Raw genomic sequence first — 26,866 nt, 5'->3', positions numbered from 1 at the left:
TGCCGCCTCCGGAGTCGGCTTGACTCGGTTTGCATTTATAAAGAATGCACACATGTGTTTAATCGTTAATGTCAGATATGTACTAAGTAAATACATTTGTTCCTGCTCAAGATTAGATTCAACTTTATTGTTATTGCACATATTACAGGTACTGAGACAACGAAATGCACTTTAGCTTCTAACCAGGTGCAACAAGCAGTAAAGTGAAAAGTAAACAATCTACAGAATAAAATATAGAATTAATTGAATGATGAATAAACAGTGAGGGGTATGAATACTAGATATACACAGCAGCCTGAGAGCAGTATGAACAGTGTGTATGAATATGCTAAGATATATAAAAGTATGAAAACGGTAAGCAATGCAAGTATAGTATAAAATATATGGATATTCATTTAATGATGATAAATATTGTGGAACAATGATGAAAAATGTGAATGGAAGTGGCGACGTAAAACTGACACAAAACAACAACAAACTTTTGCCCAGCCAGAGTTTCATCACCCGCACGTGGAAAAAACCACCAATGAGCTCGAGATACCAGCGAGTCGTTTCCCATCAAGCATTTCGCTTCCGCAGCCCGTGGAGAGGAACTGCGCCGCCTCGCCGCGCCTCGCTCTCAAGGCTGCGGGCGTCTTTGTCCCGCGAGGTTTCAACGTTTCATGAAGGCGGGCCTCCAGAGCAAGTCGGACAAAATGACTAACCATCATGCAACGCACGAGCAAGACGTTGATCGTAGGGGTGGGCGATACCACAAAATCTGGATTCGATCCGATACCAAGTATTTCAGGGCCAGTATCGCCGATACCGATATCGATACATCATCATAAATAGACTAAATCTGAATTCATTTTCATGAATAAAGACAGGACAGTTTTTATAGACAAATACACGTTTTACTTTTGCAAATTTAAAGTGCAAACATGAAAAATAACAATACAAAGTGGCCAAAGTAGCGAACTGTCTTCTTGCACACATCACAGTTCGCTAAGTTTTAATGGCCAGTTGTGAAATTGCTCCACACAACGCTGCTCTTTCTCTCAGCCATCATGCGCGTGTGTGTGTTGCACTCGCGAGTCGCTGGCTGCTGCTGTCCTGCCCTGCTGGCTGCTGTCAGTCCGCTTGATAATCGGCGTTCAGGCAGGGAGCCTCGAGGAGAAGAGGACAGCAGTGGAGAGAGAAGAAAAGAGCATATACTTGTGTTCGTCTGCACATAGTTTTTTGAAGAAATTGACGAGTAGAGGAGACGAGAAAAAAGTATAACAGTATCGATCCTATTGGCTCTAGTATCGATATTTTGAAACGTAACGTAATATCGGAGGTATCGATATTTTGGGATCGATCCGCCCACCCCTAGTTGATCGAAATTCCGCAGGTCTGCGCAGGTCTCGCTTGTCTCAAACAAGCCTAGTGTCACTGCCTAGTCAAAAATGCAGGGGTGTGGCTAAAAACCAGAACTTGTGTTTCGGTAGTGACATGGAAACTGGGGACATGATTTTTTTAGTAGGCTAAAAAATGTTTTAAGTAGGGCCGGGACTTTAACGCGTTAATTAAGATTAATTAATTACACAAAAATTAACGCGTTAAAAAAATTAACGCATTTTAATCGCACTTATTTTTGCACCGCGGAACGTTTCTCACTGGATGAGTTTCAGGCGTACCGATTATACTGGAGCACCAACTAACGTTCATGACTTCAGACAACAACAAACCACAGTGAACAACAGTGGGAAATGTTGTTTTAAAAAATGGACGGATGGAAGCGTCGATAAGAGCACGGTTGTGTGCAAATTATGCAAAACGGAATTCGCATATCACCGCAGCACATCAAGCCTCAAGTATCACCTCAATGCAAAACATATAGCAGCTAGCGTGGAAGCTAGCGTGGACGTTAGCCTCTTTTATCGCTTTCACACCAAAAAGAGCCGGTACTAAAATTAGTTCATGAGAACCTTTTTACCCCCACGAAAGTCCCTGCTAGAGAGCAGAGAGCTGCTTGAGAGCAGGGACTTTCGTACGGCTCTCTTGTGAGAAAAGAGCTATATTTCTGATTGGCTGGAAGGATTGCAAACCACGCCCCGTAAAACTCCCAAAAAGTTTTGTGAAGCCGCCATTTTATTATCCTCGCATTAGCATTATTAGCATTAGCCCAGCGCAGAAACGCAGAGAGACTAACTTATGGCAACACAAAATAAAACATGGGAGCGGTGGAGATGAGGAGGTGTCGGCGTTCTGGCGATTTACTCGGAAGGCTTCAGTAGAAGCTGCTGGGACTCCCAGCAGCTTCTACTGAAGCCTTCCCCAACTCCGGGGACTTCCGGCCGGGGACTTTGGGCGGCAGTATACGCCGTGAAGTGATTTGCGGCCTGCCAGTAAACCCAAAGCAGAAGAAGAAGAAGTGACGTCAGCGGCTTCATTTGCCTAATCCACCCCCAGGTTCAAAGAGTTCTCATGAACCTTTGTGGGAAAAGTACTGCGGTGTGAATGCGCCTAATGGTATACTAAAATCCATGTGAAAAAAAATTGCTTCTCACTGTTCTTAGGTCAAATATGTATATGCGATTAAAAATGCGATTAATTTCGATTAATTAATTACAAAGCCTCTAATTAATTAGATTAATTTTTTTAATCGAGTCCCGGCCCTAGTTTTAAGTGTTATTTACAGAAATTGAAATTTAGATGTCAGGGTTGGGAACAATTATGGCGCGTTTCCACTGCAGCGTTTAGCCCCGTTTAATCGTCCTTAACCGTCCTCAAGCGGCCAGGCCGGTTTTGGTGGCGTTTCCATATAGCCTAGTACCGGCCAGCGGGTACTTTTTCCCTCTTTTTCCGGCCTCATAAAATCGTGGTTCCCTCAGACCAGGGCCAGGGCTGAACTAGTGATGTCAACACTCTCGACTGCTGATTGGTCAGAGAGAATCGTCACAAGATTGCGCGCGAGTTCATCCCTAGCGTCGCATATATATATAGAAGCAAGCTTGCAGCATTTTTATGCACAGCATTTTGTAAACGGAGGAGCTACAAAAATGGCTACTTCTAAGAAAAGCACACCGTGGTCGACCGAGGAGGTGACGACGTTCCTACATCTCATTGGGGATGATCAAATCCAGCGGGAGCTCGACGGAACAACTCGAAATGTGAACAAAAACAAAGCCGATCGCCCCGCCTACACTGCGTTGCTACCCCAGGTCCTAAACTGTAATGGAAATGCGCCACGGCCAGAACCGGCCAGCGAGGCAGCCCGAGGCCAGAGCGAGGACGCTCCTTCCCAATAGAAAGTACCCTATAAATGATGTTTTTGTATATTAAGCTTATCTAATGTAATGCCTTGTGTTTAAATAGACCATAACATATGCTTAGTAAATATCTATGTCTAAATAGTTTTTCTTGTTGTGGGACTGCACTTTGTACTAATTCGGTAGAATGCCCCATATATGCCCCTAACCCCATATCTCTATTTCAACCAGTAAACTGCATTCCACAAATACCAAACCATTGTGTGCACACAGCCTCAGTCATGTGCCCCACTTTAGGCACTAACATGTGATTTTCACTGGCTCGCTGATCCCTCGAGGTGGACAACCCATTGAGATGAGCATTCACATTTACTACTTTTCTTTCTTTACCCTGGGCTGTGGTTTAGACGTTTAGACGCTCCTCAGTAACGCTTTATCTGTGTGTTGACTTCCTGCTGCTGCTCTCACATGACCCGCGTGTTGCAGGAAGAAGCAGGTTGGGCTGAGACAGCAGCCGACATGAACACTTCCACAAACTAAGGACTGCTGGAGTTTGGGACAGCAGAGAAACTGGACTGAGATGCAAGGGAACACAGAGTGAGTAGGGGCATGAATATAAGTTTGTAGGCTATTTGTTTTCGACATTGGCATTCAGCGTGAATTAAGGAAGTTGAAGTTTGGTAAGGGGAAGTAAACAAGTAAAACACGAGATGTAGCCTCATTAGATCGGAACAGAGCTACAAAATATTAAATACAGGCTTATATTATATTCAGATCATTGACTAAAGAAAAAGAAGCCTTCCAATACATAGTATAAAACTCTACTGAGTATGTCCTGCTTCAGTAAAAGTGAGTATAATCAGGAAAATGTACTTAAAGTAATACCAGCTAAAGTAGTACTAGATACAGAGAAAGGTGCCCCTTGCCTTTTATGCTATTATACTGTACTATCAGAGGTGGAAGAACTACTCAGATCTTGTACTTAAGTAAAAGTAGAAGTACCAGAGTGTAGGAATACTCTATTACAAGTAAAAGTCCTGCATTCAAAATGTTACTTAAGTACAAGCATAACAAATATACCTAAAGTAGGCTACCAAAAGTAAAAGTAATGATTATGCAGATTGTTCCAATTCAGAATAATATATATTATTCTTTTTTTGTTATAATTATTGATGCATTAAAGTGCTATCAAAGCTGGTAAAGGTGCAGCTAATTTTAATCACTGTGTATACTGCAGGGTAGCTTGTGAATTTACTCCAGGTTTAACAACATTTTAAGAGTTGATTATATATCACATCATTTAACAAAATCTACAAAGTAATTAACGGTATTAAATGAATGTAGTGGAGTAAAGGTATACGATTTACCTCTGCATTGTAGTGGAGTAGAAATACAAAGTGGCAACACATTTATATACTCTGTAAAGTACAAGTATCTCAAAAGTATACTTAAGTACAGTACTTAAGTACATGTATTTATTTACTTTACACCACTGTATAATATTATATCATTAGATTATAATTAATTACAGTATGCCTTCATGTAAAAGCAGAATTGTTCTGCTGTAGTTAGTTGAGGTTGAACTCACTTGTAATTTTTGAGTGTCAGACCAAACTTAAATGGATTTTAAATGATTCAATCCGAATAATTAAAAGGAAAAGCAACAAACTATTAACCATAGTTGAATTTAAAAGAAATATAACTAGTTGGTAACATTACTTTGTAAAGCATGCTGCCTTTGCTTTGTAAGATAACTACGTTTAATCAAATGACTCAAAATTGTATTTCCAGACCACCACTGTAGTCACTAATGTGATTTTAAGAAAAATATTTAAATGTATGCCATGGTTCCCTTATGCACGTGTAACTGCACATTTATATTTGTTTAGTATATTGATACAGCTAAAGTACATGTTGTTACAACATCAGCACATGAACATGATCTAATGTGTAAGTAAAAGGATGTCACTGCAGGCTGTGTGCACAACCTTGATGATGGTTGGCAGTATTAAGGAAGTGTTGCATCACATTTGTTCTGCCTTTCTACAATAGTGAGAGGAGACCAGACAAATCTGTCATGTAAACAAAGTCCAGTTCTTCACAAAGAGTTTTGAAATACAAGTGCATCTTCCCCTGAACCGAATTGAAAATATTGTTGATGTTTAATGGAATTTGGATTATGCCGAATTATTAGATCAACATTCAATACTAGACAACTCTTTTTAATCATTAAAAAATCCTTAGTTGATTAAATAAAAAATATATGTCTTAAGGTACAATCACATATCACATCAGCTAATGGAAGTGCAGTGGACTTTTATATCTGCTCTGACTGACAGCGTCCTTAAGCCCCACACAGTTGGCATTTTTGCGTCTGACCTTTTTTTTTTTTATCTGTGCTCTCACCAGAGGTTGTCACTGATAAAATATCAGCTCTTAGATACTGTTTACTTTAGGGCAATAGAGTGTGGGAAAAATGTCCCCCAGTTTCTCCAGTGGCTGATACTGTAATCCATGTATCTTTTCTTTATAGCATATTGTATGTGGAGCGGTTGCAGTAAATAGGACACCACAGCGCAGCAGGACAGATGAAGTGCTTGCTGATATCCAGTCAGAGCGCCGAGGTCCTCTTCCACTGGACCGACCCAGAGTTCTATCAGAACGTACAGGCTCAGTACGTGTCGTCCCAAGAAGATGGCCATGGGGTAAGGAGGAAGGAAATCAACCAAGACTGTTTGTACTCATTTCAAAGTGCTTTATAGCTCTTACAATACCTCCTAACTCTTGTTGTTACCTTGCTCTGTTGTGATGGCCAGCTTCCAGCCTTTGAGGACAGCATCAGCACTCTGTTTGCTCCCATCATTATCTCCTGCATCACCATGGTGGACAGGCTGGGGGACAGCTACACCTCCTTCACCACAGAGAACAACCATATCTACGTCCTACACCAGGTAGAGCCTACCTTCCAAAATAAAAGCTGTTCTCACTCCTGCACAATCCTCAGAGTAGTTTATCCACACTTATCCATTACAAAAAGGATGCAATTAAACCTCTTTTGACCTTGTTTTTTAAATCCTTTCACGTTGGAAGCAAATTCCTGCATTCCTTAACTTTGCTTTACTAACAGTAGCAGCACTGTGATCTAAAAGCAGGCCTCTCTTCCAGTGAAGTGTCATGTTAGTCATGTGAGTCTTGAGGAATCAAACCAGGCTTTGTCCTCCTGCAGTGCATGGTGATTACTTCAGGTTCAGTCAGTGTCAACAGGTCTTTCTAATGCAAATATATATTCTCTAGAGAACAGTTAAAAACAACTAACTTCATTTTCTTGAAATGTACATCCATAGGGAAATGTAATCTTAATGATGTCATTTTGTGTCCTCTTTAGTTTGATGAGTGTCTCTACATCGCTGTGAATGGAGATGGTGAGGAGGGAGAGGGGGATCTGAGGAGGAAAATCTACGTGATGAAAAAGATGATTGAAGTCATGTTTGGAATGGTCACCCTCAGCAGTAACCTCCTCAAGAGAGAGTAAGACATTTTGTGCATACTTCTTTAATACTGGACAGACTTTAAGAATCATCTAGTTGAAATATGACTTGTGTTTGTCCCCAGACTGCGTCCTCAGGACACGGAGCAGAGAGCCAGGCTGTGGGAACACCTCCAGAGTCTGCTGGAGACCTACAGCCACCTACGAGAGAACGACCAGAGCTTCCTAGTGGAGGTGCAGTGACACGATATACTGCAGGCCTTAAAGGAGACATTTCCCCCCCGCTTTTGTTTCCCATTTGGTATAGATTTTTACGCAAATGTTTCTCTCTACAGATTGTTCTTGCTTAACTTTCTATTAAGATCTATGTTTCCATCAACCTTACATTATTGGGGTATTGGTAAACATTTGAATGATTTTCAATTTTGCACATATAAATGTTAACCACTAGATGGCAGAAATAGCCAGAAATTCCCTTTTTTTTTTTGGTATTTATATTATTTGTGTTCTCTCTATACCATTTTGTATGCAGCTTTCTAATCAGCCACTAAACCAGTTACAACTTGACAACAAATTAATATTAAAGCTGTATTTATTACTGTATTTTTGTATACAGGGGGTGTAGTTCAAGTGCTTTACAATAAAGTGAATAAACAAGGCAATATATAAAACAGTCAAATGAAAACGAGTACAAATACGTCACGACAAACCAAGCTACCAAATCAATAATACAAAATATAAGAACAGGTATGCAAGTGAGAACAAGATCAGAAAACCTAGAAAATAGCATATTGGATTTAGGTTGGATTCAGATTTAGGTTGATATAAAGCACATTTAAAGAGCAGACATTTCTCATGTTCAGGCGAGGATGGAAGCAATGTGGTTAGCATCTTCCCCCATTTCTCCTCTCCCACCCCCCCCTCCTCTCAGGCAGTGGAGAGGCTGATCCACCCCACGCTGTGTGAGCAGTGCATTGAGTTCCTGGAGCGCCGTTTGGTTCAGCAGCTCAACAGCAGTGTGGAGCGAGCGGGAGAGGAAGTGCTGCACGCCTTCATCCTGGTTCACACTAAACTACTCGCCTTCTACTCTAGGTACAGATGTGTCCTTTAAACCCCTTTACCTTATTCCTATCACTATTATGTATAATTTCCGAGTCAATGAAGAGGCGTCTTTTTATTTATTCAAGGTTTTCTTTATAAATGATGACTTTTCTTTGCTCTTCTGCTTGTTCTAGCCGCAATGCGAGCACACTCTCCACCTCAGACCTCCTGGCCCTCATCATCATGTCACAGAATATGTATCCTAGCAACACGGACCAGGATGATCCAAATCCTGAGGTAGAAAATGATGACAGGCTCACACCAACACACGTTGTTAGTCACCTTATTTCTGATTGTTTATTGTCTATTTCTGTACATGTTGTGTGTTTGTCTTTGAAGGACATTGAGAGTACATCTGGTTCTGGTCCTGAAAGCTTTTACACCCCAGAGCCCTCTCCTACAGACATGGACTCGAGAAGTTCAGGTTGGTATTGGAGTCTGTGTATCAATATTTACCCAGTTATTACATTATAACAACAACAGTTTGCTGTCTTCATTTGTGTGTCAGCAGACATGCCAGTGAGAGAAAGCACTCCTTTGTTTGAGTTTGTGGACCCAGACGTGCAGGTGAGAGTATATCTCAGTGTGTATTCCTAATAGTGAATTCAGATTTATTTTATTAAAGGCAAAATAAACGATAGTTCTGTTTGAATGAGACCTCATGACTGGATAAAATTGTGTTGTCAGATGGCAGAGGACAGCTTGCACACTCTGGAAGTTCCTCCGCCTGACCCTTCAACCCCTCGCAGAGTTTTCTTAGAGGTCTCACTCAAAGATGGACTGTTTCCCATGATGCCTCACTCCATGTACTGCCTGCCTCTGTGGCCCGGCATCACACTTGTGCTGCTAACTAAGGTTTGTGGAAACCAAAAATGTTACCTACATCCTCATTTTCAGGCCCAATTCACTCTTTCTCAGTCAAGCTGGTATTCATTAATTGACCTTTTTATTAATTTCAGTATATATTATTTTTTATATTAAGTGATATCAGTTAATTTATATTCGTTTAAAAAGAAAAAGCGTTTTATTTTTTAGATACATTATTTTTAATTCTACAATATATTATATAACTGTATATCTTTATAAAACTATATGGCCAGCAGGGGGCAACCTTGTGACACAATTTTCCGGTCGTATTTAAGTGCAATGTTATGCATTGTTATCATTATATACACACATTTATGCTCCCTTGTTGAACACCTTCACTTCTATCTGTCAGATTCCCACCAGTGCAGTGGCCATGTCAGTGTATACGTTTCTGGAGGCCTTCGCTAAACTGGAGAAGCGTTTAAATGAAGGCCAGGAAGGACCAGCTGCTACCAGAGGACAGCCCACTATACATGACATCCGCAGCAAACTGGACAAATTCATCAAAGCCCTAGGGGCCAGTGAGATACAGGTATGGGTTTTTACGTGCACCAACATGGTTTGCATCATACACAATATATCCAACAGCTTTTATGTTTAACTTAAATACATGCCGACCTTTATCAAAGAATACCCTACATTAGTCTTCAAGTGGAGTTAAGAATATGAATGTACATAATCATTTAAAATATTGTATTTTTTCAATCAAAGGCCGTAAATAAAATGGTCATTCACAACCCATGAAAAAATGGGTAATACATTTAAATTCAGTTTCTGCATGTGCTGTGAAAAGCTTATTTTACCTTACTGTAACCTCTCCTATGATGTAGCAAATAAACCTTTGTTGGAAGATTTGACCTTCATTGCATATTACAAAATAATTGTGATTGCATCAAATGAAACAATTTCCATGTCATCCCGTTTTTGGATCAATAGTAAGACCTGCTTTTGTTTCTTCATGTTCTATTCAGTCCGCACAGTTACAAAATGTCTGGACAGATTTCAAGAACCGAATCGGCAGAGGGGGGCCAGGGTTCAACAGAGAGTGAGTCTGCAGCCCTCTGCTGGCCAACATGCATCATAGCACAGTTGTTTGACGATGCTTTCAGTAATTATATTGATGTTCTTGTTTTAGGCTTATCCACAGTTGTAAGAATATGAAGACCCAGCTCTGTGGAGTATACCGCCAGTGTTTCCTAATTGAATCTGGAACAGCTGACAGTCCTCGACGGCTCTCACCCGGCCTGCAGGAGCGGGCCCAGACCATGGTGCAGTGCGTATCACTCGGCAGAACATGCTTGTTTTTGTAGATTTTCAGATTTGAATTTGTTCTGAATTAGTTTAACTTGTGTTTAGTACAAGCATACTTGCCAGACAGTCGGCGTTCATGTCTGTTTGTCTTTCTTCTGTCTCAGAGACAAGCTGATGGACTGGAAGGATTTTTTGTTGGTAAAAAGCAAGAGGAATATAACCATGGTGTCATATCCTTTCAGCAAATGAAACCTGCTCCCTATGATGCCGTGTTGTCTGTGTGAATTGGGATAATTCTGGAAGTGCATGGATATTTTAACAACATGCATACACCCAGCAATTTCTTTGAAATATGTCTTACTGTTATCCTGAGTGTATTGATCTTGACCCGGTTAATCTCACGTACCTGGAGGACTTCCCGGGCCTCATACATTTTATCTGCGTGGACCGATCCACGGGCCAAATGATCGCACCGTCGCTCAACATCACTGAACGCAACGTGTCTGAGCTGGGGAAGGGGCCATTGGCTCAGTTCATCAAAAGCAAGGTCAGGCATACTGAAAGTACACACCTTCAATTTCTGATTGATACATGCAGAGCAGACCAGAAACTGTTTATCTTATATCAAGTAATTCAAGTTTCAGTTTAGTCTATTCCTGCTTTCAGTGCAAAGAACCCATATTATAAAAACATTAATACATGTTCCTTATGTGATTGCTTAGGTATAGTTACATGTATTTGCTTAAAGGAATATTTAGGAAATGTGGGAAATATGCTCTTTCCGACAGTTGAATGAGAACAATAATAATTGTGCCCAGATAACAGAGAGCCAGAAAGCAAATAAGCTCATTCTGTATCACTCCTTACTTTTATATTTAGAATGAACATTACGTCAATAGTTATGCTCATTTTTGTCTTAAATGATTTTCTCTTTCTCTCTCTATCCATCATGAAGGTGTGGAGTCTGGTCAGCACAACGCGGCGCTATCTCCAGAAGGGTTACTCCACGGTCACATTGCGCGACGGAGACTTCTACTTCTGCTACTTCCTCTGGTTTGAAAATGAAACTGTAAGTAACTTGCTTGTCATGTTTTAATATCAAATGATAACGCAAAAAAGAAGCATGTAATATGGTAAAGGTAAAAAAAACTGCACAATATAAATGGTGTATGTGATCAATCAGGGCTACAAGTTAGAGGCAGGGGACATACCCGTCCTACCTGACGACTCGGCCCCCATTGGGATGCTTGCCTGGGACTACTACAGGTAAACACCTACCCATGACAAAACAGATGTGATTAATCTAAACAAGATGGCTAAAGAAAGTAACATGTCCTGCAGGAAGCTGCTGCGGTACTACAGCAAGAATCACCAGGGTGAGGTGGTGAAGTGCTACGAGCTGCTGACGGTTCACCTGGGGGTCATCCCCACTGAGGTCATCCTCCAGCACTGCAGACAGCTGGCAAGCAAACTGTGGGAGCCATCTCGCAATCCTCTGCTGTAGACGCACCCACACACTCAGACTGAGTCACAGTAGCCAAGGTACTTGTTTGTTGTATTGCCAAGAAGAAAAAAAAAACACTCTCTCACTGTCTTTATATACATATATATATGAAAGTGATGGAAAAATTGAACATACAGTAGGCACGAATGATATATATTTATTTACATATTGTTTATTCGAAGCACAATCAGACACCATTGTTGCACTTAAGCACAGTGGTGAGTCTTGTTTGAATAATAATGATAATATCACTCCTAGACATTTATAATATATTTTTTGAATTTATGACATTCCCTATTTATAAGTAATTATGTATGTTTGTTTTTTGTTTAGAGCTTTTTTAAACATACAGTTGATCCGTTTTTATAAATGCAGATATTTCCATTGTTGCCTTTGCTACTGCTAGTGTAATACTGTAATTAATGTATGTCTCTATGAGTATAGATGTATTTTTGGAGACAATAAACATCAGTAATATCACATTCACTTGTTTATTGAGTCATTGTAAACAGAATTGAAATGGCACCATTTGAACCATTCACCCTTACATTAATTTTACAAAATACAGTGAATTTCTGAGCTTGGTCCTAGGTGTGAAGGAACAGTTATTCAACCATATGAGATATGACAATTAATACAATCGTAACTGCAAGTACTGTTACAACTTTATTGAATTTGATAAAGATATTCTAAAGTTTATTCTCACCAATCATTGTCTAACCTTTAATTCGCTCAATTGTCAGTTGACCCGGGAGACTGAGCATTTTAAAGGTCAGTCCACGTTACAAACGATTCCTCAAGCTTATGGAGGACTCCACACTCTCGAAGTGAGAAGGAGGAGTGTGTTCAGTAGATTCTCAGTTTCTGCATTGCTGGCTCACATAGCTCCTGTGAGGTCTGTGATGGCTCCTGCAGCCACCAGGTCCCTCAAGAAGAGTTTCTCAGCACTGACATCATGCACCACCTGGACAACGGTAATAAAAACAAGGTATGAATAAACCAAAACATGAGGCTTGCTAGCTTTAACATTGCGTACTGCTCTAGGAATGCAATTAGCACCGGCCACCTGCCAAACACACGGTTAATGTTGGCTGTGGCAGGTCAAATTGTAGGACACGTGCCACCATGGCAGATGGCAGGTCCTATTATTTGGCAGATACAGAGCAGAAGTCAGAGGTAAAAATAGCCAGGTGTTAAGGTTACATGATGTTTTTTTACTGTCTTGAACTATTGACTGAGTGTTTAGAATTCTAAAACATAATGTAGAGATTTCAGAAGACAGACAACAACTTTGAGTGACTGATAGAAATGTTCAGTAACCTGCTATTGAGAAGAAAATACTTAATTTCCCAGCCTAGTACCAACATTTGGTAATATAAACATACTTGAGCCTTCATTGTAGCCATGCGTATGGTCTCATAGTAGTGAAGCCTCGCCTCTGGGTGCTTCATGTCGTACCCAAACCCTGCCAGGCTCACCTGGTCACACAGCTGCAAGGCCATCACCACCGCACTCGCACCTAGTGTTGGGACCGTCTTTTTTAGAAGAGATAAGAGAAATTGTCTTTTCTCCTTGCTTTAAACAGTTTGAGCACCAAATACTGTTATAACGTTTACTCATTTTAAAGAGCATGGGTAATAGTATGAGCATGTTGAATTGAAGGTTGTGTTTGCTTATCTGTCAAACCCTTGATTCATAGGCTTATAACAAAGTCAATACATGTCAGAGCCAGGCATATACATATGTTACTCAAGACAGGTAAGGCCAGCTGTTCTAAGATTGGTTTTCTGTTGGCATGTTGGCAGTATTGTATGAAAGAGTAGAACAAAGCACGATGGAACTCACATTTCCCGGCTTCAGAGCATATTTCTGTAGGACTTGTTCTGTCTTGTGAATTATCTCTGGGTGGAGAATCCTGAAGCTCTCTGGTCTCAGAGGAATATCATCCACCACCTCCCTCCAGAACCATATTTTGGACCAGAAGCTCTATTAAAAATCAACCCAGGAGATGTAGAGCATGTGAGTGTGATGATGAATATCTATGACGCACATGGCTTATGTAATACTCCATTTGTGTGTGCAATGGTTTCAGTGATGTAGGCTTACCAAAGGCTTTTTGGTGATGACAGAAGTAAGCCAGTCTAGGTCCAGGCTCTTAAAGACCACCAGAGCAACCATGGTGGTCTTTTTGTACTCAATTGCAGAGTGGGGTGCTCCCTCTGGGTACATGAGGCGGATGGTTGTTCGGGAACCAGCATCTTTCTCAAAGCCAAGCACAGGAGCATTATTAAGCCTGGTAGCAGAGATGAAAAAGTATGACATTGATGATGCAGGCCAAAACTTTCCCCTCAAACTCATCCCAATTGTATCTGCTGAGGAAAGGGTCCATCAGCTCAGGTCTAACATAGCACTAGTGCCTGTCACATGAGGAAGATTCCTCCCACTTGTTTCTGACTAACACTGTCACACTTACCTGATGATGACATCATACTGATCAATGTGGGGTCCTAGATGGCTCCCATGAAGAACCCCTCCACTGCCCACCACCACACAGCGCCTGCAGCTGCCATCTCTCCTCAGTGATGGAGGCAGGCCAGGCTGAGGCAGAGATGCAAGAGCCAGGGCCAGATGCTCCTCGCTGCCCTGGAGCCCCAGAGGAGGGGACAGATCCCAGGGCACCGGCCTGTCCTGCTGCACAAACACTGGGATGTCCAGGAGGCCAGCAGACCAGGACAGGGGCTTCAGGTGGTTAAAACCCCAGCAAGGCTGACAGGAGTCCGACAGCAGGGAGGCCGACTGGTTTAGTAAGACCTGAAGGGAGCAGAAAACAGAGGGGTTTGAAAAGAGTGAGGTAATAATCTAATACAGGGGTGTCCAAACTACGGCCCTGGGTCCATTTTTGATTGGCCCTCAGCTTATTCTAAAAGTATAATGGAATATGGTGCACATCTGAAACGTGTGTTTCACTTATAATGTTCCTCTTAAATATATGCGTAAAAATATATGACACAGTATTATTCATGTGCCCAATGTTTCAATAAATTCAGTCAATTCATTTTCTAACAAATCTTAGTTGTTAAAAAAAGCCCAATTTTTGTAACAAAATGAAAATAATTAAACCCTGTTAATGGAGAGCTATGATGTAGGCTGTTTTTTTCCTTAAACATATTCAATTATCAAGAAAAATGTACCTACATTTGATTGATTTTGCTAATTTATAACTTAACATATGAGGCTACTGTATATTCGTCACATGTAGCCCTAAATGAAAAAAGTTTGGACCGCTGATGTAAAAACAATAGCTCAGTTGTGTATCTGTACCAGATCTTTAGGATGTAGGTTGTCATCACTGAGAACTGCAACTTTCTTCAAGGGAAGATATGCAGGAATCAGAATAGCTGAGTAGCATCCTATCAGCAGCACCAGACTGAAAGCAAGGTTCTCTTTCCTGAATCGTAGAGAGAAAATGCAACATTATTATAGCAGTATGTAATAACAGGTCCACTAAACAAATACAGCGCCTGCGAGATGCACCTGCTCAGGAAAAACTCCCTGGAGTCAGTCTTTGTGATCCCTCGCTGTCTGTGAAAGACAGACGTTGGTGTTACCGCCTCTGTAGCCTCAGGCAGCAGAGGAGAGCCATCGTCTGGATCCTCTACACTCAGATGATTCAGCGTCACCATGGCACCTGTACGCCCACCTGAAACACACACATCACAGCAATGATCATAATCCTATAATCAAAATGCAATGTACCAATAATGCTATTCTCCATAGTAAAGACATACTTTTGATATAAAAACATGGACGTATTTATGGAGTTTAGAGTAAGACTACATTTCAACAAACACTGTGTGTAAAAAACAAACTGAAGCAACAGTACTTGAGTAACACAAACAAAGTACCTCACAGCCAGCCTGGTAGAGATCTAAGCTATTGGCTCCATGCATGAAGGGTAAACAGAGTCCTATGTAGCTAAAATGGCTGCTGCTGCCTCCTACTTCTCTGAACTCTGCCACTTCCCTCAATAACACTGGTTAACCATTACCCTGGTCACACTGTGGCATGCAAATGTCAGCGAGATGAGGCGTGTCCAGAAACACATTCATTGTGAGAAAAAGTGATAAAGCAACACTGGATGGCACATTAAAGTGTTGATGCACTAAAAAAAGAATTGTTATATCTACTGTATTTGCTCAGTCCGTCTAATATACCCATAACATGGTTGGCTGGACGATGATTGATTGTTGGTGTGCTGTCAAACAGATATTTACAAGCTATCACTTGGCAGTAATGAAACCTTTATAAATAACATAATCCCCCAAAACGGCTTGTTTATGAGGGTTGTTCTCCTGTGAAGAGCGTTACACAATGTTGCAGCAGCAGTACTGAGTAAAATCAGGATCTCATGGAATGAATTTTCCCTGAGCTCATGACCCCGGGCATGACATGCCAGGGGGGTTGGATGTGTGTGTGTGTGTGTGTGTGACAGAGGAAAAGAGGGAGAGGGACATTGTAATGTTGACAAGTACACATACACACATACACACTCACCAAAATGCACACACACCTGTTTGATAGGGTGACACAATGTCCCACCATGAACTCGATATTTCAGCCAGGAAGCCGCTGGGCTTGCAGCGCTTCTGTATAAAGCAACACTCAGCCGGCCAGATTGTACTCAGTATTATAACTCCAAGGTTATAAAGCTTCTACTTTTTAAAATTGTTTTATTGACGGTTTTATTTGTTTGTATCTTTGAGTTCTATAGAGATGGAAGACATTGAGCAGTGGTCAATTGATGTGACCACCTTCAAGACAGGAGCAGAAAAAAAAGTTCAGGTAGGTTAGAAAAATACTAATGCAAAATGTGTGATGATTTTCCATTAATATGGCAGTATGGCTCATGGCATGACAATCATTAGACACCGATGGAGATCATTTTTTCTTAAAGAAAATGAATGTTACTAATACCACAATATCACAATGTGTAACGAATGCCCTGATTTATGACAAAAGGAAGTTATATATGTTGTGAACATGAGAGAAATGTCTGTCAGCCTACTTCAACATCCACAACATCTACAGTGAGAAACACACATACATATCTAAGGACAGAGGGTGTTGTATTTGCTGTAAAGTGTCTCTACTGTAGGCTATTTTTATTATATGTACAGCACTTTGGCTCGACCAAAAATCGCTTATAAATGTGCTATATAAATAAAACTTGAATTGATTTTGATTTGATATCAAAAACAGTAGATATGAAATTGAATTTGGATAATTTTCTTTTAAAGCATAATCTAATGTGTTGTGTTAAGTGACATTTAATTCACTATAGTTTCACTAAATACTGTTTTACTTAAAAGAAAAGACTCCTGTTCATATGCTTTGTCAATGATATGTAGAGATGATAACTTGATACCTGTTTGATCAACAGCAACATTTTGTGTATCAATGCATTTGTTTCTTTATTTATTTTGTGAGTTCATACAAATGTACTTTTAGTCTTTATTTCTGATATAGCTCTAAAGCACACAATCAATCTTGCCACAGATGCATTTGTATTCCTTTCAAGTGCAGCCAATAAAATAATGAAATGCAAACAGATAAGGTCATTATGGTCTATCATTGCTCACATTACCTTAATATAACACGGTATCACTATGAACCAAGTTATGAGTTTCTGTCAATTAAAGGGTTTCCAAGCATACAGTGAAAGACCAAAGAAACCACCACGAACGTGTCAATTATGGAATTAATAACAATGCTCTTTCGCTTTTTTTTAAATAAGCCAAATTAAAAAAGAAGCTGGGAGATAAAAGATCACATACACACAATGATATGTTTCTTTGAACTCTTTGTAATTTATTAATTATTTAGCGGGGAAAAAACACTGCTCACTGCCAGATCTATAGGCTATCAAACCTAATAAAAAAGAGCTTCCACACACTCAAAGCTGTCCAAAAATGTTAAATATCTATCGATATATATTTATAGATATATTAATCAGGACTTTCTAGCCTTGCTTTTGAATTGAACAGATTTTTGCACAGATTTGAGTGTGTAGGTGCTCTTTCTCAATGGTTAATAATCCAAAAACATAATGACAGCAGTGAATGTTGCTTTTATGACCAAGCCTAGCTTGCAGTATGCTGTAAATGTATTTTGACTTTGACATTGACACTGCCACCATTCTCAACTCTCAACACCCCTTAGCAAACTTGGCAAACCTCAATTACAAACTAATATATTATTATTATCGCATCACTGTTTCTGTCATTTTCCAGGCAGAAGATAGAGCGAGGATGTCTTCAGACCTACACTGTGAAATGTTGGACCTGAGTATAGGAGAGAATATTACAGATCTGTGCACAAGGGAAAAGATGATCAAGAAGACATGCTCGCCCAGGGTGTCAGCTGAAATCCCTGTGGTGAGCTACGTTTTTCAAGAATCCTATCTTCATGTGCCCAACAAAGATACAATAGATACATTTGGATCCAACCTCTCTTGTCTCTTTGTGTGTGTGTGTGTGTGTGTGTGTGTGTGTGTGTGTGTGTGTGTGTGTGTGTGTGTGTGTTTGTGTGTGCGCGTGTGCGTGTGCATGACAGATAGAGCCCATGGATACTGCAGAACTCATGAAAGCAGCCAGACAGGGGAAACTGGATGTAATAGATAAATATCTGGATGATGGGGGGAACCCTAATGTGCATGATGAGGTATGCTCTCCCTGTGTGTCAGTAAATCAGATACATTTACAACATACTATACAACAAGTCCCTTTTATACTCATGATATGTTTCAACTTTCAAGCTGAATAGGACAGCCCTGCACCGTGCGGCTGTAGAGGGACACATTGCAGTTGTCCAAACGCTTTTGGAAAAAGGCGCCGATATCAACTTCGAAGATGAAGTAAGACGTGCGGGCACATGGCTTGTTTGTAAAGATGATGATGAGATTGGTTGAGATTATCTTCACTCACTAAAGCTCCAGCCTCTAGTGGCCTGGAGTGAGCTATTAATAGAATGGGGCCATCCTACTGTGTTTCAGCTGGGCTCCAGGGCCATACATTGGGCGTGCAGAGGGGGAAGCCTGGGAGTTGTCAAAGCCCTGAGGAGCCAGGGGGCTGACCTGAATGTTAGAGATAAGGTGAATGTGCATTTTATTTGTGCCTGGATATTGTATCTGAAACATACTGTCTAACATACTGTCGTACTGTTATAATTTGCCTATACAGTTAGTCCCTAATGTGTTTGTCACAGTGAATGTATGTCAATGTCCACATTGCAGTTGTACAGCACTCCTCTGCATGTGGCCACAAGAACAGGCCACACGACCATTGTGGAGTACCTGCTGTCCTGCTGTGCTAAAATCAACTGCAGGGACAGGGTAGGCAGCGGCTTAACAGCATGTTTCATCTTCTCGATAATTCATTTCTGCATTTAATGCCTTTTGTACTACTCATAGGAAGGCGACACAGCCCTTCATGATGCTGTGCAGCTCAACAGATACAAGATAGTGAAGCTGCTCATAGATGCAGGGGCTGACACAAAAATAAAAAATCATGTGAGTTTTTTCAAAATGTCTCAAGCCCCAGTAAATGGGTCGCAAGCTCAACCAAGTGGCCAATATCTCGTTATTTAATTAATACAAAAAACAAAGTATAACAATTTAATTTGTTGTTTAATGAGGTGATAATATTCCCAACTCTTTTTAAGAGGTCAAGAAATAGAGCAGCACAACCCCCCCCCAAGTAAAATGGCAAATGTATGTTTTTCAATTCTGTTTTTATTTTTTTATTAACAAGATATAAGGTGTAAATCGGGAGCTTTTTATGTGTTGGATAGGCAGAATTTATTTCCTTTGGCCCTGGACAGATCTAGGCTAGCTGTTTACCTGGGTTCCTTGTCTTAACGCTAAGCTAACTAAAAAAATGCTGGTGATTTAAAAAAGAGATAACCGGCAGTCTATAGCAGGCGTAAGTTATTTACCAAAATGTAAAACAGCTCCTTTAAGGATACTCATTGATTGTATATAAGAAGCTAAAATGTGAAGCTAAAAAATACTATACAATATGCCCCCTCGTAACAAAAACTGTGTAACTGTGTGTTACAGGAGGGAGTGACCGCAGTGCAGCAGGTTAAACAATGGCAGTCTGACATCATGGAGACCCTTCAGAGACTGGAGAAGCTGACGGAGGTGGGACCTGAAAACACTTCACGAGAGAGGAATGATTAGTGCAAAAGCTGAAAATCTACTCATACAGTAAAACAAATATGAAATCTCTTTCCATGATCTTTCTCAGGTTTAAAAATAGATTCTGTAATTCCACTGTAGGTCTGTGTACATCATATTTGAATACATACATTATATGTGCTCACCAACCAAATCTGCCTTTCTAGGGCATGGCAGTTAAACCTCTGAGATGAGTCTGAACTCTGACACTAGAAAATGCCAGCTTGGATGTAACAGATTCAAAAATGATCTGCTTATCTTAAAGAAGGAGACACAAACATATAAATGGGGGAAACAAAGCTGAATTTCTCAAATCTTTTAGCCAAGCCCTGGCTTTTGATGTTTACTTCTAAAGAGCTTTATGATCTGAGGATCACTCTCATGGATGTTTCATATCTGATTTGTGATGCCTTTAGAAGTTGAATAATATTAATAGATAGTGCTGTGCAGAAGCTGCGTTTGGATACATCAAGAGGTCCTTGTTTTATCGAGGCGACAGACAAGGCCAGAGCACACAGTAGCGCTGTGTTTGAGACGTCAGCTGACGATAGCAGCAGAGATGGCTGGTATGCCCCCGCTAAAGTCAGGGATTGAAGGGGAGCTCAGTGGACATATTTTCCTTCTATCATCAGTGGCTCAAATGTTCCTGAGGGAGGTTGTTAATTTACACAGGGGATACCAACAGCTTGCTCCACTGCTTGCAATGCCTAACCCTAACCTAACCTAACCCTATGCACAGTTAGTCGTCAAACACACAGCCATTCATTTTGTTCAACAAATATTGTGCTGTATTTTTCATAATGTGAATGCAACCCCTGCATTTTATTAAAAAGCAATGTAGGAAGCCCATATACATTATCAGCCACACACAGCATTTCCTGTTCCAGGCATGGCTGTACAACTGTCAGGGACACGTATTATGTACAATACAAGGTTAGCTACGGGACATCTTGTTTGTCAACCTGACCCTAACAGAGATAATACAGTATACATTCTTCAATGTAATGTAGTTCTGGAAGATTAAATCTATTGGACTTATATCAGTATAACAGCTTCACTTGTGTTGTTTGAAATGCCATGTGAGATACAAACCGTGTGCTGTTGAGCTGTTGTTGAGGGTGTAGAATGAGAAGGGGGATGGGAGAACTGGATGCTTCTGCTTTGTGCTGTGTGGCAGCCAAAAACCAGAGAAACCTGTTTGACCATGAAATGATGTTCCTTATCTACAGCTGCATATACCCTACTGCAAATCTAGCCATTGGTGTTAAAACATCAGAAATAGCTAAATAGTTATCTTTAATTGAACAACTCTATCATGTTACTGTCTACAAGCAAGCCCAATGAAACACATGCTTCTTTTCTCAACACAAGGCTTTATTAAACACATTATCGCCTTTCCAATACATTTTCAGACCTATTCAAGGAGAATGAGGGGATACTGTGCAGTAGTTTGATCTAAGAGCACTAAGAGCAACATTATATTGTTACTGAAAAAAGTAATCCCAGCAATGATATTTCATAGAAAGATGAAAGTCTGGAAAAGGCACGCTTTTCAAGCACCATTTGTTTCCAGTTGGAAAATGTGGATTTTTGTTAGTTCAATTCCACTCAGGCAGACATGTGTAGGTAGAGAAGGCTTGAGTTAGCGCCATCGCCGAAATAGAAGAAAGGAAAAATACCATAACATGATCTGAAATACAAGACATTACACACTTTGCACATACAGGCATTAAAGCATCATTGTGTGATCGTAGAGGACGGTACTGAGGCATGCAATGGTCTGTTTCTATGTCTAATGTTATCTTCAATACTTCTGATTGCACCTTGCAGCACTGTCATACCAAAGAAGGGATTGAAAGCAACTAGCAGTGTGGGTTCATGACAGAGTATTGATTTTTTTCCTCAACAACAATATAAATAAATTTAAAAAACAACAATCGAAATCAGCAATAATCCAGGCTAGAAACAGAATCTCATAACAATTCCCTGTTTAATCTTCGGTCCTCTTGTTTTTAATGCGAACTAAAGCCCCAGGTGGGTTTGTCCTTATTGATTTGTTTCTATCGTTAAGCAGTGAGACAACACACATGTAACTCCTGTTGGCTGTTCCAGGCTTCGTTACCTGTAATACCATTTGATTGTCTTTGGTTAAATGTCTATGTAGGCAAATGTAGAAGCTTTTGCTGTAACCAAACACAGAATTAATCTGTAATCACACAATAGCTGGCTATAATGGTTTATAAATGTTTTCAAAATACTCAACCACACGGTCTCAGCTAACTCAGTAACACTTTTTCCTACGTGACAAATGAAACACCTAGTTCCTTAAGGTCAGAAAAAACACAACTGATGACAATGAATATGTATACGTCACACATAAAAACACATACATAATTACATATTCTAATATATACATCTGGTTTAGAAATTATTTCATTCAGCTGCCTTAATTAAAATAAATGTCCCCAATTCAATGCATTTAATTAGGATTATTTAACAACTTTGAGGATGTCCAGTCATCCAAGTCTTTAGTTAATACAGGGGAAAACATGAGAGAAGTAACCAGCAGAGTCCCATGATTTCCACTGGGAGAGGAGGTTTATTGTAGAGAGGAGAGCTGCTAGACTTGTGAGTAATGGTAGCGAAGACTCAGTACCAGCTTAACAATATGTCCCTCAGAGTGAAGGCAATCTTTAAACAGGCCTCAAATTCATTAAGATGACAGACACCTTAGGGTGAATGATGCAGAGGAGAAGGGAAGGGAACTGTGAGTCATCGTATTTTCAGATGGACATCCAGGAACTACAATCTCGTACCAGAATGTCTTTAAGGCAAACGTGAATACTGATATTCTAAAAGGAGACGCACCAGCGATGACACATACATGCAAAGCTAGAGTTTGAAGCAGCACTGTTAATGGAGACGAGGTGCCCTGTGGAGTACATTCACAAAAATGTACAATGTGTATCTTTAATTTTAACAAAATGTGTAAAGCTATGGTGTAAAGCCAACTTATTTTCTTTTTTAAAACTGTGCATTGTTTAGATCCATTTGTGCTTGCTTGCTGTACCAGAGGCCAAGTCTCCACATAGGACATTATAACTCTCTTGTAATGGTTAACACACTTTTAAAAAGATAAATTGGTCTAATTAGTAGCTAAAGTCTTTAACATACAGAGTACCTTTTTAACTACTCCAAATGCAGGAGAAAAAAAACCTTTTTAAAGTATCAAATCTACAATTGGAGTTGTTTTATATCGTAGCTAACTATTCTAGAGAAAATGCTAAGACACTGTTTATGGGTGCAAGAATAAGTACAAGGGGAAAACAGCAGCATTTGGTGTGTGCATGAATTGTGGAGTTAAAGGTGTGCTTAATGGTGTTGTAAATTTCAAGTCAGTCAGAAAGAAAGCCATTATTTGGTCAAATTGCATGTGCATTCCAAGCCACTGTGAAGGCTAAGCAAGGAGGATGGTGAAAAAAGAGAGGACACAGGAAGGTGCTGGAACCCTGACCGTGTGTCCTCCAGGGTCCATGAAGGTCAAAGTGTCAGAATGCGAGCATTGGAGGCTGAGGCCTGTGCACGCTGCACCACTCCTGGACACTTCTCCCTCTTCTGCAGCTTGTGGTTCTGAAACAAACCCTCGTTTCGTGGGACACCATGAGCTCCGTCTGGGAAGGTCAATAGCCCTAGAGACACAGACACAGGACACAATGAAGAGAAATACTACTAACATGATTGGCAACCTGTTCTAATGGTGTAAAAGCCTTACCATATCCCTCAACACGTCCATCTTTAAATTCTCCTTCAAACTTCATGCCATCGCATCGACTAAAGACTCCCGTGCCTTGAAACTTTCCATGTGCAAATTCTCCTTCATACCTGACATGGTAAAAAGAGATTAGGGTGTTATTTGTAACTTTTGATTGAGGACTAAACATGCCTTTCTTTTTCTTTTGGCTCACACACCTGGATCCATCTGTAAAGAGCAGTACACCAGAGCCATGAAAGAGTCCATTCTCAAACTGGCCAGAGAAGCAGGTTCCATCTTGAAACTTCAGCTGGCCAACTCCATGCCTCCGACCTGGAAAGATGCAGATCAAACTGATTAATGGCTCAAATTCTGTCAGATGATAGAAATACAAGTAATCCTGTAAGGGCATATGACCTTGATACCATTTGTCAATTCACATTTGATCTTCATGGGTGTCATCATACCCTATCTAACCACTTAGCCTCTTATGGATTAGTCTTTCATAATGGTGCAACATACTGTAAGAGACAACCAACTGAGCATGATATTTGAACTCGCAATGCAGCTCATGGTTTTATATTCACTTTGTATGGGAGAGCCACTACATATGTCACAAGTCAGTACGTGCTGGGATTTAGGTATCCTCCCCCCCTCTCTGTCAGCTAGGGGTTTACTACTGAATTAGGAGTCCCATCTGCCTCCTGTGTGGTGGGAATTACAGCACTCTAATCCATCAGATTTTTTAGCAGGGATTTCCACTTTAAGAACCAGACTTTAAAAACAGTCAAGGAATGTTCTTGCATTCCCCTTCTGGTAACCTATGATCCACTTCTGAAGCTTATAATCATGTCAGAGGGCACACACCTACACTTTTCTTGACATCTGCTATAACTGGCTTTATGCTTGCATTTGCCAAACTTGAAAAGGAGGTCAGGTTGCCTTTGAAGGTGGAAGGAATACACCAGCTAAAATGGTATGGACTATGTTTTCGTTGACCTAAAAGCATGTATAAATGATTACATTATTGTAAAGATGGAATAAAACCCCCTTGATAGTCAACCTTGTATTTCAATTGATTTGGTTTTATTTAGTAGAAGCTGACAGAGGGCTCTCTAAGAGTTCCCAAACAGGTTCAAAGTCTAATCCAGAAGATTAAATCTGGTAAATCTGGCTCTGTTCGTCATGAGTCACCAGTACTAGCTAATTGGGATTGAATAAACAGCTTTAGGCTTGCATGTCCCCAACATCACACATGTGTGTGTGAGAGTGAGTGAGTTAAAGCAGTGTCAACATCCATGACATCTTTGCTGAACATTTGACAGAATATTTAACATTGTAGTATGCACACATCCATGCAGAAGACAATTATTGATGTTCCTAATATTTGCATTTGTTCCATTTAGCTTCTCTAAAATTAAACAATGTTAGATCCTTTATATATAATCACTGCTGTTGCCTTAGCTTATGTCACAAGATGTAAGTATTCAGAGGTAAATTAACAGCACCCTATTTGCATTTGACATTCTCCTCAGTTGTGGCTTTGTTAATTATGGTTACAATTTAACTTGCATGTGTACATGAGACCATTTTTAGGATCTAGAAATATGGTGCATAAGTAGAGCTGCACTTAGTATGGCAATAGATTTAGAAATATAAAAAATGATATTGATATTAACATTCTGGGAGAGATTTATTGTTTTCCCAATGTGGTACCTGGACACCATAATAATGAGTTTTAAAAAAACAATAAAAAACCCTGAATGCATTTTTCCTCACTCTCTTTTACTGGACTGATTGAAAACATAATGATGCCTCAGAGAGACATTGTGAGCACTATGTACAGTATAGAAGATGAAGCAAGTGAAGCTATATGTGTAGTTAAGTTGGGGATCCTTGCACACACACTTAATCTTTAACCAAGATGCATGACTGTCTTGCCTTCTTTCCACTCGCCATGATACTCTTCCCCACTGGCATAGGTGAAAGATCCTCTGGTCAGAGTCATGTCCCCCCTGTTTTCAACACACAGACACACACATTGGCAACAGAGCTTAAGAACACAATCATTCAACAGCAACATACATTTAAAAGAAACTGCTTTCAGCTCTAAAATACTTTTGTTTAGCTGACCATTACCTTAACCTAAATGAGGAAAGTAAGACAAAAATACCTATTCCATAATGGGATTATAAATCCTCCTCCAGCCCATAAAGCAGAGGTAGCAATTGTCTCTTAAGGACATAATTATTGTTAACACCCAGCTCGTTACAATTGTAATGAAAGCTAACCCTAACTAACGCAAGCTTTTGAAACATAGTACTAATTGGGCATAACCATTAGTAAAAAATAAATAACAATAAAGACAGAGGACAATCATGCATGAGGGTAAGTAGCATACAACCTCATTTGACTAGTATTCAGCTCCTTTAGTTACAGTACCAAACATCATGAATACATTAGTTTAAGGATTATTTGTCAGGTCATGCAGCTTTCACAATTAAATATCTGAGGCAGTTGTTTCTGTCTTCATACATTTCAATAGTGAGGAGGCTGTTTTCAGAATTGGTGAAGAGAAAAAAAACATTTTTTTAATGATATGTTTTACCTAAGTATGGTTGAAAGGATGAAGACAAGACAAGTTACACCAGATCCTATAAGTGTTGTTAACCTAAGAAGTCTGATTAGTGTGTGTTTGTGGTTGAGGTGTGTTAGCCTAGTTTAAAAGCACACTTAGGGGGCACAACGCCTTCTGAGACGGAATAGGCAGGAAAACGTGACTGTGGCATGACTGCAGATATAAACAAAAGCTTATCACATAGTGCCCATTTCGAAATAATGTTTACACCAAATAGCAGTGTGTTACAGAATGGCAGTCAGGTGTAGTTTTACCCATGGGGTGCCTTTGAAACTCTTAAATAATTCATCAGCTGACAACAGATCGAATCACTCAAACGATATCGTAATAATAGCCAATTTAGACTGTCAATATGTTTAATCAGTGCAGCCTTTACGTATGCTAAATAGGCTATCGCTTGTAATGACAAGCCGATGTAAATCGACCGTAACCTATGGCAACATAGGCAAAAAGCGATAACACCATGTATTACTATCATTTACCTGTACGCTACGTTTGTCGTCTATGAAGCATGGAAACAGCCGTACAACAGCAGAGGGGCGTACAATATGAAAACACCGGCTGAGAAACGTATGCCGCATTCAGGTACTCTTCGTATACTCCTACTCCCCAGATGAATGTCGTACTTGATGTTAAACAAAGCTTCAAGTGCAATATCTTTGTCACAAATTAAGATTTTCGTCAATAATATTTTAGTGGTCGTTATTTAATTTTAGAATTGAGAGGAATGGCTATGCTATAGCAGCTAGGTCACATGAACATTGCAAACCATCTTCCTACATGATACAATCTAAA

At 40.1% G+C, this 26,866-nt stretch overlaps 4 protein-coding genes across 6 annotated transcripts; 2 read left to right on the top strand and 2 right to left on the bottom strand.

The window, feature by feature from the left end:
• Nucleotides 1-3,244: 3,244 nt before the first annotated feature.
• Nucleotides 3,245-11,926, top strand: hps1 (HPS1 biogenesis of lysosomal organelles complex 3 subunit 1). Of its 2 annotated transcripts, none has more exons than XM_034203842.1 (18): nucleotides 3,245-3,833; nucleotides 5,770-5,941; nucleotides 6,053-6,187; nucleotides 6,622-6,764; nucleotides 6,849-6,957; nucleotides 7,655-7,815; nucleotides 7,959-8,061; nucleotides 8,164-8,248; nucleotides 8,333-8,391; nucleotides 8,512-8,679; nucleotides 9,044-9,223; nucleotides 9,663-9,736; nucleotides 9,827-9,964; nucleotides 10,107-10,172; nucleotides 10,345-10,489; nucleotides 10,898-11,011; nucleotides 11,126-11,208; nucleotides 11,284-11,926. In XM_034203842.1, exons 2-18 carry the CDS (start codon nucleotides 5,825-5,827, stop codon nucleotides 11,444-11,446), a joined length of 2,043 nt encoding a protein of 680 aa, XP_034059733.1. In that variant the 5' UTR covers nucleotides 3,245-3,833; nucleotides 5,770-5,824; the 3' UTR covers nucleotides 11,447-11,926. The 2 variants fall into 2 exon arrangements, with proteins under 2 accessions (XP_034059733.1, XP_034059734.1); XM_034203843.1 differs by having other exon boundaries at nucleotides 3,247-3,833; nucleotides 8,336-8,391.
• On the bottom strand, nucleotides 11,924-15,450 carry st3gal7 (ST3 beta-galactoside alpha-2,3-sialyltransferase 7). 2 transcript variants are annotated; one of them, XR_004567826.1, is made up of 8 exons: nucleotides 15,352-15,450; nucleotides 14,981-15,146; nucleotides 14,768-14,894; nucleotides 13,920-14,257; nucleotides 13,553-13,739; nucleotides 13,292-13,432; nucleotides 12,832-12,965; nucleotides 11,924-12,410 (listed from the first exon to the last, which is right to left on the bottom strand). XR_004567826.1 is itself a non-coding variant. In XM_034203844.1 (8 exons), the coding sequence occupies exons 2-8, from the start codon at nucleotides 15,127-15,129 to the stop codon at nucleotides 12,324-12,326; spliced, it is 1,179 nt and encodes a 392-aa protein (XP_034059735.1). In that variant the 5' UTR covers nucleotides 15,130-15,146; nucleotides 15,352-15,450; the 3' UTR covers nucleotides 11,924-12,323. The 2 variants fall into 2 exon arrangements, 1 of the variants encoding a protein (XP_034059735.1); XM_034203844.1 differs by having other exon boundaries at nucleotides 12,832-12,981.
• Nucleotides 15,451-16,071: 621 nt separating this feature from the next.
• On the top strand, nucleotides 16,072-19,853 carry LOC117538249 (ankyrin repeat domain-containing protein 2). The gene is made up of 8 exons (XM_034203841.1): nucleotides 16,072-16,288; nucleotides 17,737-17,880; nucleotides 18,059-18,166; nucleotides 18,261-18,359; nucleotides 18,498-18,596; nucleotides 18,738-18,836; nucleotides 18,915-19,013; nucleotides 19,563-19,853. Exons 1-8 carry the CDS (start codon nucleotides 16,220-16,222, stop codon nucleotides 19,683-19,685), a joined length of 840 nt encoding a protein of 279 aa, XP_034059732.1. The 5' UTR covers nucleotides 16,072-16,219; the 3' UTR covers nucleotides 19,686-19,853.
• A 1,200-nt stretch (nucleotides 19,854-21,053) lies between these two features.
• Nucleotides 21,054-26,659, bottom strand: morn4 (MORN repeat containing 4). Its single transcript, XM_034203737.1, has 5 exons — nucleotides 26,554-26,659; nucleotides 25,375-25,448; nucleotides 23,652-23,766; nucleotides 23,455-23,564; nucleotides 21,054-23,371 (listed from the first exon to the last, which is right to left on the bottom strand). Exons 2-5 carry the CDS (start codon nucleotides 25,439-25,441, stop codon nucleotides 23,223-23,225), a joined length of 441 nt encoding a protein of 146 aa, XP_034059628.1. The 5' UTR covers nucleotides 25,442-25,448; nucleotides 26,554-26,659; the 3' UTR covers nucleotides 21,054-23,222.
• Nucleotides 26,660-26,866: the final 207 nt, after the last annotated feature.

This window comes from Gymnodraco acuticeps, unplaced genomic scaffold (genome assembly GCF_902827175.1).
Source record: "Gymnodraco acuticeps unplaced genomic scaffold, fGymAcu1.1, whole genome shotgun sequence".
Taxonomy (NCBI): domain Eukaryota; kingdom Metazoa; phylum Chordata; class Actinopteri; order Perciformes; family Bathydraconidae; genus Gymnodraco; species Gymnodraco acuticeps.
This window is presented reverse-complemented; position numbering and strand designations above follow the sequence as displayed.

Excerpts from the sequence above, each read along its gene's own strand:
- hps1 (XM_034203842.1), top strand. The coding sequence starts at position 5,825 with ATGAAGTGCTTGCTGATATCCAGTCAGAGCGCCGAGGTCCTCTTCCAC. Across the intron at positions 5,942-6,052 it reads CCCAAGAAGATGGCCATGGG|CTTCCAGCCTTTGAGGACAG; the intron begins GTAAGGAGGAAG and ends TGTGATGGCCAG. Across the intron at positions 8,680-9,043 it reads CACTTGTGCTGCTAACTAAG|ATTCCCACCAGTGCAGTGGC; the intron begins GTTTGTGGAAAC and ends TCTATCTGTCAG.
- st3gal7 (XM_034203844.1), bottom strand. The coding sequence starts at position 15,129 with ATGGTGACGCTGAATCATCTGAGTGTAGAGGATCCAGACGATGGCTCT. Across the intron at positions 14,895-14,980 it reads AGGGAGTTTTTCCTGAGCAG|GAAAGAGAACCTTGCTTTCA; the intron begins GTGCATCTCGCA and ends TCTACGATTCAG. Across the intron at positions 12,982-13,291 it reads ATGCTCTGAAGCCGGGAAAT|ACGGTCCCAACACTAGGTGC; the intron begins GTGAGTTCCATC and ends CTTCTAAAAAAG.
- LOC117538249 (XM_034203841.1), top strand. The coding sequence starts at position 16,220 with ATGGAAGACATTGAGCAGTGGTCAATTGATGTGACCACCTTCAAGACA. Across the intron at positions 18,167-18,260 it reads ACCCTAATGTGCATGATGAG|CTGAATAGGACAGCCCTGCA; the intron begins GTATGCTCTCCC and ends TCAACTTTCAAG. Across the intron at positions 19,014-19,562 it reads ACACAAAAATAAAAAATCAT|GAGGGAGTGACCGCAGTGCA; the intron begins GTGAGTTTTTTC and ends TGTGTGTTACAG.
- morn4 (XM_034203737.1), bottom strand. The coding sequence starts at position 25,441 with ATGACTCTGACCAGAGGATCTTTCACCTATGCCAGTGGGGAAGAGTAT. Across the intron at positions 23,767-25,374 it reads TCATGGCGAGTGGAAAGAAG|GTCGGAGGCATGGAGTTGGC; the intron begins GCAAGACAGTCA and ends GCATCTTTCCAG. Across the intron at positions 23,372-23,454 it reads TGGACGTGTTGAGGGATATG|GGCTATTGACCTTCCCAGAC; the intron begins GTAAGGCTTTTA and ends CTGTGTCTCTAG.